The sequence below is a fragment of the Cyprinodon variegatus genome, unplaced genomic scaffold (genome assembly GCF_000732505.1).
Source record: "Cyprinodon variegatus isolate N-32 unplaced genomic scaffold, C_variegatus-1.0 Scaffold2036, whole genome shotgun sequence".
Classification (NCBI taxonomy): domain Eukaryota; kingdom Metazoa; phylum Chordata; class Actinopteri; order Cyprinodontiformes; family Cyprinodontidae; genus Cyprinodon; species Cyprinodon variegatus.
This window is the reverse complement of record NW_015152489.1, coordinates 42021-52960: the sequence shown is the minus strand read 5'-3', so window position 1 is coordinate 52960 and position 10940 is coordinate 42021. Positions and strand designations below refer to the sequence as shown.

Below are 10940 nucleotides of genomic sequence, written 5' to 3'. Positions count from 1 at the left end.
AGTTACAAAGTGGATAAAGGACGATTAAATACTATTCTGGACTAGCTTTCATAAAGCTTTGATCCCATTCCAATCAATGATTATTGTTCAGAGCTGGAGAGGTAAGTGTGAGCAATGCATACTGCAAATATAATGCACAATAGTTCTTTTAGGGAACCTTTGAAGTCATTCAGATTCTTTATAAATGACGGTTTGTGCTAAAGAAGACTGAATACTATAATTAACTCAAAAGATATTTTAACAAAGATTTAATTAAGACACTTATGCATCCAATTATTGCAGCTTTTTATCTCTTGCATTGTTCACTCACTTCACAGCTGATTATAAATGATTTACTTTATGTCTCACTAAAGGTTGTAAAAAATGTAACAAATGGATTTTTTTCATACTTTACATAAAATATCTTGGAGTTTAAAACCAGATTTGTTGGATTTTTTTATATTCACTATATCTTGTGTCTTATTATTGTACAAACTGAACGGTAATAAACCAAAGTGGTTGCATGCCAACGATTTAAAGACATGCCGACAATCCCCATCCTGAATCCCAGAGATCAACAACATATAAGCATCAGATCTGCCCAGCAACACACAAAGAAACACAAACCGCCATGCTTCTTTCACTTAATCTGTTCCAACACATACAACATAAGTAAAGCAGCACAACTGGAAACACGATGAAGTAGGGATAGGTGTTTCTTTCAATGCAAAGAAAGGACAGATCCGAACAAGACAGGATAAAGGAGGGCATAAGTAAGTGTTTTTTTTTGCAGACTCTATGAACATGAAGTAATGAGAGGGGAATAAAATCGCTACTGGCAACAAAACTGGTCAAGCGTGCACTCGCCACACACACATTTACTGACAGTCACGAAGCCCTTCAGCTATTCAGCAACTGCCTCTGCATGGGGGCCAGACGCAACAGAAACCTCATGTGTTTATGTCTGAACGTGTGTTTGTCTGCCACTGAGGTCACTACGCCGCCAAGAAGATCATGATAACAAAAAGTCTGAATACTATAACTAACTACTAGCTAAACGCTATTTTATTCAGTGTTACAGTGGAAGAATGATCTGAAATCATCAGCTGTTGTGACTGATGCTCATGCAAGAGTGACAGTCATTGCCATCCAAATGACAAATCAGAACCAATTAATCTCAAGTAAAAATATCAGTGGAGATGATAAAAAAAAAAAAATCACATGTTGGAGAAATGATAAATATCTTTAGTTACCCCTACAATAGCCTGGATGTTCCAAATTGAATGAATTAAAAACATAGCATCTGTCAGTCTGTACTGTACTTGTTGCATGAAAATCTAGTTTCCATGGAGATCTCCAAGCGGCCTTATCAAATTAAAGGCTTTAACTTTGGAGCTTTACTTCCACAGACACGCTGTGACTCCAACTGCCATGTCGCTCACAATGAAAAAGCAAGGCACTCATTTGCATTTGAAAGAAAAAGAGTTCAGGCTCTTTGAGTTCAAAACACAAGCCCTTAATCGGCTAGTAGACACGTTGTTAGAACAAAAAAAAAAACGCTTCCCCCACTGCTTTGATAAACACAATCTTGTGATGTATTCGTACTTCTCCTTTTTTTTATGGAATCATGTAAGTACAATAGCAGACACCCAAACAGACTGGGGAGAAATGGGTTACAATAAGAGGCTTAGACAGAGGGCGTGTGTGTGAGAGAGAGTCAGGTTTGGTCACACATGGCTGGCTAAGCTGAAATAATGGTCCAATTGGTGTGACTGTGTTCATTCTATAACATGTACTGTATGAATCTGAGTGTTAATAAGGGGGATATTACAGTTGTGTGAGTGTGTGGGTCTCTATGTGTGATGATAGTAGAGGGATCCTCTGTACTCCACATCCATCCATTGAGCCTTTGTTGTGTCTGGTAGTTTTTTGTAGAAAATGAAGAACTGTTATGGATAGTCGAATTAGTCCATGCTTTACCACAATTTGCTGGCAACATGTGGCACATGTTACTTTTTAGATTGTAAAAGCTACTTTTTTAGCAGCTATGTGTTGCTATACTGGAACAAATTATTAATTTCATGCACTGAATTAAAAAAGTGAGCTTAAAGTTTAGCATCACGACCCGTAGCTTCTCAGAAAGCGGCCTATTAGTGCCATTATGAAATATAATGTTCTCATCAGTTCTTAAAGATGCATTTTAAAGATTATGGAGAGTAAGACATATATTCCAAAAGGATAGTGACTGTAAATGACTACTCTGGAAGGAGTCGTAACTAGGTATTTTATATGTACAATTCTTATAGAATTGTTTTTAAATTGATATTAAATCCTATTTATGAAAAATTTTATTAATAAATGGTAAATGGTAAATGGTAAATGGCATGTACTTATATAGCGCCTTTATTCAAGTTAGGAGACCTGACCAAAGCGCTTTACACTACATTCATTCACCCATTCACACACACACTCACAGCTGCCCTGGGGCTCACTGACAGAAGCGAGGCTGCCGTACACTGGCGCCACCGGGCCCTCTGATGAAATAAATAAATGAAATAAATAGAGTACCTTTGGGCCCCAAATATATATTATATAGCTGTATACTATATACACAGTAGACTGTGGGTTATTTTAACGCAGAAGGTCTGCAGATGCTATGTTGGTGTAGCTTGTAGGTCATGAATAAGGGAGAGAGAGAGGCAGTTTCAAGTGTCACGGGGGGTTCTGGGCCATGTTGATAAGGCTGGTAGCGGATGGGAAGAAACTGTTTTTGTGGCATGAGGTAGCATAAGTACATTAGCAATCCTCCATGTTTTATTTACCTTTGCTTCCTGTCTCTTACACAGTAGGTAAATGGTTAAAAAAGACATGCTGACTGCTTGCGGGTGAGTCCCTGTTTGTTAGAATCGCCCCCTTTAGTGGAATAGAGATTGAAGTGGTAAAAGAAAGGCAAATGTTTGCATCCTTCTACAAATGGCATTAATTTTGTAAGGGGCTCTTGTGGGCTTTTCATGTTTGACCAAAGAGCTTGCAAGAAAAAATACAATCTACTTTCATAGTGTGGATTTTTTCAACGAGTTTTAGCTGAAGCTAAACACCAATACACATGTTTAACATAAAAAAAAAAATCAGATTTTCAGGTTGACCCATTTCAACTCGTTAAGATGAACTAATTGGTTTCTGACTGTAAGACGTAAAAGCATCTTTTAAGCTTTGGGAAAGTAACATCAAAATTAAGGAAAAGTAAACTGAAGGCTGCAGGGTTAAAAATGAATAAAGCCCAAATTAATAGTTCTCTAACTTTCATGATTCTTTGATGGTATCAACTGTATGCAAGAAGTTAGCGTGTTCTATACTAACACCCAAGGCTTGTTAGGATGGAATCCAATACGTTCTGGAAAGTAATTGTTCCTACTGTACAAGGATCTAAAAAAATAAATAAATAAATAAAAACTGTGGAAAGTTCTGTTTTGACTTATTTGATCTTTTAAGTTGACCATTTGTTTTTGGTTTGTTTTCTTTCTAGGCTCAGACTGTTCTCGTAATTTCACCAGTCGCACAGGGCTGATTGAGTCCCCAGGCTTCCCCGACAAATACCCACACAACCTGGAGTGCTCCTTCATCATCATTGTACCCCCCAGCATGGATGTCACCCTCACCTTCCTCACCTTCGACCTGGAGAACGACCCCCTGCCAGGCAGTGATGGCGACTGCAAGTATGACTGGTTGGAAGTGTGGGACGGACTACCTGGAGGTACAGTTTGATCTTTAATTTATGTTCCTATGTTTGTGATACACCAACAAATTAGGAAGTTGTGATGAAGCGATGAAGACTTATCTATAGTTTTCTTTTTTTAATAAACACAAATCATTTAGCTCCCTTGATGTTCGACATTGTAGAATAACCTTTTGCTTCAATTACAGCTACAAGTTTATCATGGAATTATAAGCTTTAATTAAACTCAGTCCTCAAGAACTACCACTAGATCATTTTTTTACTCTAGTTCACCAGAATCATTTTAATTAGTGCTAATCAGGCTTAATGACATGCTGACGAGGAAGTTTAAAGTTGAATAAATCTAAAAAGTGGCAAGTCTGAAAGTTTCCTACAAGCTTTCTTTCAAAGAATGTATTTATAGCTTTTTCAATGTTCGTATTAACTCAGAACAGCCTGCTTATCCCCTCTGACAGCAAACACTCCCCACAGAATCATGGTGTCACTACTATGCTTTTCATGAAGAACATTTGCCATAAAACCTCTGAGGCTTTTTGAGAAAAATTTAATATTTATTGAGATTAGATCACAGTGTCGTGGAATAATATATCTAATTGTCTTCTGAAGTATGTTTGTTGCTCTGGGTTGTATTAAGACATGTCAGAATAAATTAGGATAGGCAATCTATCCTCCTACTTTTACTTCACAATTAGGTTCTTCTTTAGGTTGGTCCATGCAATAAACATGAATATATCGAATCTAGAAATTATATAGAAATTGGTATTGATCTAAAAAGTTGAGAAAAGTTCAAGGACTTTAAATAATTTTAAAAGACACTGAGTATTTGTGATATTCTTGGTAAATTTGTTGAACGTTGTTTATAGAAATTTCCAGCACTACCTCACATACCTTTTGAGTTGGTACAGAGAAAACAGGCCCTGCCTACATCCTTATTGACTGCAGTAGAGCAGATGCTATTTTAGCAGCTATGTGTCAGTAGATAAAAGCTAGGCTTACAGGCAGGATGCTGGCACCTGTTTTGGAGTAAATTCTAAAGGGGAATAAAGATTAGGAGATGTTGAGCAAAGGGAAAAAGGAGACTGGAGGTGAGAAGGAAAGTGGAATATGGTGAAGATATTTCTGGTCTAGCTGCTTGTAAACTTGGGATATTCTACAAGGAATAATCCATATCCTGCCAAGACCTTGGGTCTACTTTTGAACAATGAAAGAAAAAGAGGGAGCTGGAAGTGTTCATGAAAAGGCAATAAAAGCATCTCTGCAGCTGGAAATACAGGAACAAAGAAGGAGATGTTGGCCTGAGGTTTAAGGTTGAGAGGTTTGTGGTCTGTCTTTGAGAAAGGATAAACAGGGTTTCTGAAACTGGGAAAGAAAAGTGGGGAAAGGAATTTGTCCAGATTTTGTATTCAGGCTTGTTTAGGCTACATTAATACTTAGAGTTTTGTTGTTTCTAAAACTGCATGGTATTAGTTAAAAATATATCCACTTGCCAAATCTTAAACACTTGATCTTGAACAGTTGATTGTCAAAGAAACATTAAGCATTATTTAAAGAGAACCGACGGTTTCTTTTTTAATGTGCTTGCAATGAGAATAGCTTTAGAAATAAATTCAGCCTGCAGGGCAAGGGCAAGACAGAGCAGAAAAGACGGCTGCTTACAAGAATGGAGCTTAAAGACACAGCTGCTTTACGGCATTTTGAGTTGGAGAATAAAATGCTTTAACAGAGAAAGTCTACAAAACGGAGAACAAAATGAAATAGGATGACATTTCATAGGTGGAGGCCCTTTGATTCATTCTCAAAAGACACATGCTGGTAAATGGTGTGATATTACCTCAGAGGTTTCAAGACAGCAAAGCAATCTGTTGTTTTAAAACATTCAGTTAGATGCCTAATTTTAAATACACCATAGCTGCATTCTGTTGGTCAGTTCCTTAAAATAAGGAAACTGCACTTTTCTTTTGCTTAACATCTTGGTGTAACAAAAATTAAAACCATAAGTGATACAGAAGGGGGCAAAAACACTTTTGCATGTAGTTACTTTTCTGCACAATATGCACTTGAAATCTGCAGTGTTGTGATTTTATGTTTATTCTATTCCCAGCCAGCTGGGAATTTATGTTTCTGATACTTTAAGATGTTTATTGCCCTCCCCTGTAGGGGGGGTAGAATATCTTATTTAATCAGATATTATTTCAGCTGTTATATACTGTTTATGACACACAGCCCTACTAACTGTGTGTTAGAACAATAGATGAAAGAGTGATTCGAGCTCTAATTATGGTCAAACAGTTAACTCTGCACATACATGGAATACATTCACCACAACTTCTGCTCAAAATATAAGAGTTTATTAACAAGAATCATTCAGATCCAAGTCAAACATAATTCAGTTTAACACTCTCAACTAAGACTAGTAAAACTAAACTAAACTACTATGTACAATGAGGAAGGGGAACATGGTTCAAAAACATATTACAGTTTAAGATGGATTTTGTGTTAAATGACGTAAAATGATGATGGTCAAACATTGATGGCCCCAACTTTTTTTCCAGGACAGGGAGGGATCGCTGCTCATATATCCATAAATGAAGTGAAATGAGGCTGTGGGCGTGATTTTGATAAAGGGAAAGCCTCACAGCATGGGTAAAAGCTCAAGAAGCTGATTTTGCATGATAAAGGCCATTTAAACCTGTGTACAAATTGGAGAAGTTTTTAAAACACAGTCTAAAATTAGTTTAGTCATTTAATGGAGCAGGGATGAGCAGCGTTATAAGTCAATTTTTACTTTAAACAACAAATTAAATAAGGTGAAAACTGAGATAAGCCTCAACCGTTCATATATTTACCCCAGTGTTCATACAAGCTTTGGTATCCTCAGATTTTATCTCCTCAGATCAACTGACTAGTCAGCTGTTTGCTTTCATACTCATACATCAACCTAGGGAATGGGATGGAAATGAGATGAGCCCTGTCTGTAAAGCAGGCTGTAAATACATGAAGCCTTGTTTAAAAAATAAAAAAAGTTTAATTGCGCTGTATTTTACTCTTATTTCGTTCTACTTGTCTTTTTCCTTGTTTTCCCATCTCTTTGCCACCAACAAGAAAAGAGTTATTGCTATTATTTGGTCAAGAGCCGTATTTCAAACATCCAACCATTCCAAAAGGGAAGGAAAAAATCAATACCGCAGTTCGATCGCCGGCTATTTTCTCTCCTCCTCCTCTTTATATGTATCTCTCTGGAGCTAGGAGTTTGCAGGATAAATGTTTTACTATTTCTACACACACTGCTGTTCTAACACAGAAGCACACACACACACACCCACGCACACACACGCTTCTAGCTGTAAATCACAATCATCTGTTTACGTTGAGGCATTCACATTTTGTGCTACAGTAGGCCTCTGGAGTGGAAAAACAGCACAGGAATCACTTACATCCTTAGATTAATACAAAAACTATGTTTACGCTTTTAGTGCTTGTTGTAAAACTGTGTTTAGTCCAGAGATGGAGATGATAGATGAAGAAAAGCGAGGTGATGACACAAGGAGGATGAGCAGGCAGCGCTGCTGGAGGGAGTGATAGAGAGGAGTGATAAAACAGTGGAAGTATCAGCAGAGAGAGACAAATTCGAGGGTTAAAGGATGAAGGGATTTAAAGATAGATGTCTATCCCAGCAGCAGTGGGATCTTGTGTGACTGACATAGTTGAAGTATACTGTCGTAGCTCTGACATCTTGAGTGGATGGAAAAAAATATTCTATTTTTTCCACATTGTGCCACCTTACATTTACAAGCTAAGCAGTGTACCTTATTAATATTCTTTGTGACGTATACAGTGCCTTGCAAAAGCATGAAGTAAGCCTCCTTGAACTTTTGCACCTTTTGCCAATTATCAGGCTTCAAACATAAATATTTAAAATTGTAATTTTTTTGTGAAGAATCAACATACAGTGGGACACAATCAAGAAATGGAAAAAAATTTATTGTATATTTTACACTTTTTTAACAAATAAAAACTGAAAAATTGGGGGCGTGAAATTATTCAGCCCCCTTGAGTTAATACAGTGTAGCGCCACCTTTTGGGGCATCATTTTGAGCTGGAAGGAATCTTCTTTTTAGATAAAAAAAGTGAAAAAGCATTTCTAATCCCCCCATCAATTCCCTACGCCAACCAGTAAGATCAGATAAAATAAATACCATCAGACTTTATTGTATTTTATTAAAACTTAAATATTCATCAGAGCTGTGAGGGACTTCAAGATTTATTAGAGGCTCAAGATTACCCTGAAGACAAAGCATTGGGAAAATTGATAATGAGATCCTCCTGTTTTGAGAATGTTATTCTAAAAAAGGGACTGAATATATAGTATATGGAGCTTAATACTACACTGCAACATGCAGTGGTTCAGATAAAATCATATATATTAAAGGTAGATGTTCATAGATGACTCCCATGTAATTTAACTGAACTTAATCGGGGAAAAAATAAATTTTAGTCTCTAGCCGTGCAAAGCTAATAAAGAAATGGCCCCAGAATACCAGATAAAACTAAAGTAAAAAATGCCTCTACATACAAGGGGCAGAATAGAAATGTATGCCACTGTTTTAGATTTTCAATCAAAACCTGAAGGACTTCTATCATTTTCTTGTCACTTCAACTACATTTAGTCGAATCGATTCATGAAATCAGAATAAAATAAATCTTGGTACCTCAGGTATCCCTCTAAAAGCTCTGTACACACACCAATACATTTAGACATTAAAACACAACCATCTCTTTATATTTAGGTCTTTACATTGTTTGATCCAAAGTGTAACTGTGGAGTAATGTTTACAATATACTGTATGGTTAATACAGAATCTCTACCTTCATTATGATGGAGATTGTAAAACTATGTTTAGTCCAGAGATGGATTTGATAGATGAAGATAAAAGTGGTAAAGACAGGAATTGATGAGCGGACGTCACGCCTGAAGGGAGCTTCAGAGATGAGTGATAAAACAGTGGAGGTAACAAAGGATAAAGAGCAGTTTGTGGGTTGAGGGATTAAAGGATTTGAATATAGAATAGAATTTCACTTTATTGTCATTACATTGTCACAAGTACAAAGCAACAAAATTCACTCTCCCTTTGGGGAGCAGTGGGCTGCTATTGTGTGGAGGTTAAGGGTCTTGCTCAGGGACCCAGAGTGGCAGTCCGTGGGAATGAGTGGATCTCGAACTCAGAACCTCTGGGACCCAAGCTCAATACTCCAACCACTAGGCCAGCAATAACCCAATATGGCAGTGATGGGATTTGAACCCACGCCTCTATCGAGACAGCACCATAGACCACTTGGCCACACTACCGGAGTCTATAGATGTTTAGCAGAGAGATATCTTGTGTGTCTAACACAGTAAGAAATTTGGTCAGTAATAGGTATACATTTAAAAAACAGTATCCAGTTTTCAGCGAAATAGATTTTTTGATGTGGAAATTGGCTAATTTATTGATTTCTATTGACAGTGGGCCCTCTGATTGGCCGTTACTGTGGGACAAGGGTACCTCCTGAAATCCAATCATCGACTGGGATTCTGTCACTCGCCTTCCATACTGACATGGCCGTGGCTAAAGATGGCTTCTCAGCTCGATACAACATGACACACAAGGAAGTCAGTGAGAGTAAGTTTAAAGTTTCCAGTTGACTTTTGAAATAAAACATGAGTTCTGGGTCATAATCATTTCCTTACAACATCCCTCTCCTCCTTCTCTAGCTTTCCACTGCAGCAATGCATTAGGCATGGAGTCAGGAAAGATCACGGACGAGCAGATCATGGCTTCGTCAAGTTTCCAGGATGGAAATTGGCTGCCGAGGCAAGCCCGCCTCAATTTTAAAGAAAATGGGTGGACGCCTGCTGAAGACAACAACAGGGAGTACATACAGGTAAAATTTTCCTCTTAACTAAAGTCATTAAAAATGTGTTTTTTGTTCAGCTATCATTGACTTGACTTTGGCTCATTTTTTGGTTCATGGAGTTTTGCAGGTATTTACTGCTATCCTCAGCTATTATCTCTACACTTTAAACTGATTGAGGTCCTGACTTTTGTTGGGTTGTTAAAACTGCTATTACCATTTCTTTTTGCAGTTTTGTTCATCATTCTAGCATTATATCCCTGTTGATCATCTTATTTCAGCCAACTCAGCAGCAGTCAATTACTGTAAATGTCTATTCAGAACCATTATTTAAATCTACACGTTTTGTCTGGGTTTGGACCCAGACAGTCAAAAAGTGGGCTAAGATTAGACTAAAAATATAAAATTCCCAAAAGCATTCGCTTAAAATCAATGATAGCTTTATTTAATTTCAAATTTTTGTCAAATTATTTTTCATTCCCCTGCAACTGATACATGGTACAGGTTATTAGCGTGTCTTTGGTTTTTCAACAAACCTGGAGCTTTTCATTGTTGCTTTTCTTTGTCTCGTCCAAAAAAGGCACATCATTTTGGCTTTACATTAGTGAGATGCAGCTTCGTCCTTCCTTTTAGACATAAGAAGCTGTTTCCTGGTACAAGCCGGGCAATACTTTTCTGATTTAGCTGCTGTTGTATTGATGTGAAACAACCTTTATCAATCTAAATGAGGTTTGTAGAGTGCCATACAGCTTGTGTTTTGCTTTTGTTTCTACATTGTGCTGTCTGCCCTTGGGGTGGGTTTTCTGTGACAGTAACTTCTAGGAAGATTGGCAGCTTCCTGTTTGTTTTTAATCTTTCATAACCCTTGCATTTTTTTTTTTTTCTGTCGATGACCTTATAATCTTCCCTGATTGACTAGTGCCAGATAGTTTTTCTCTACTTCGTTGCTGTCTTTTCTCCCTGACTTTCTGGTAATACACAGTTGTAATCTTACGACCAACAAACTCCTGATTTTTAACATGGTCAGACTTGCTTTAAATTGAATTAACCAAGTAAATTTGATCACCTTCAGAATTTTACTTTTCATCTTAATTCCTTTTGAAGAAGGATTGCTGGACATAGTCTTTCTTTCATGTTGGAAACATTTCCCATGGGTTTTTCTAAACTTAACCAACCAAAATTAGGTTTCTTGGATTAGATTTTAGCCCTAATTTGAACATTACGTCTTTAAAAGCTGATGTCATAAAAAGGGAAAATCTTCCTTTTAATAACCTGAACAAAGATGGTCCTCAATCTTTATCCGCTGTTGACATAATAACCCTCTCACTGATAT

At 37.2% G+C, this 10940-nt stretch overlaps 1 protein-coding gene across 1 annotated transcript in view; it reads left to right on the top strand.

The window, feature by feature from the left end:
- The first annotated feature begins 823 nt into the window (after nt 1–823).
- Nucleotides 824–10940, top strand: part of LOC107105061 (neuropilin-2-like) — a 39455-nt gene continuing 29338 nt past the window's right edge. Inside the window, exons 1-4 of the mRNA XM_015405179.1 lie at nt 824–829; nt 3506–3733; nt 9220–9375; nt 9468–9637. Of these exons, the coding sequence (XP_015260665.1) occupies nt 3622–3733; nt 9220–9375; nt 9468–9637 (438 nt within the window). The 5' untranslated portion in view covers nt 824–829; nt 3506–3621. The remainder of the gene's footprint in view (nt 830–3505; nt 3734–9219; nt 9376–9467; nt 9638–10940) is intronic.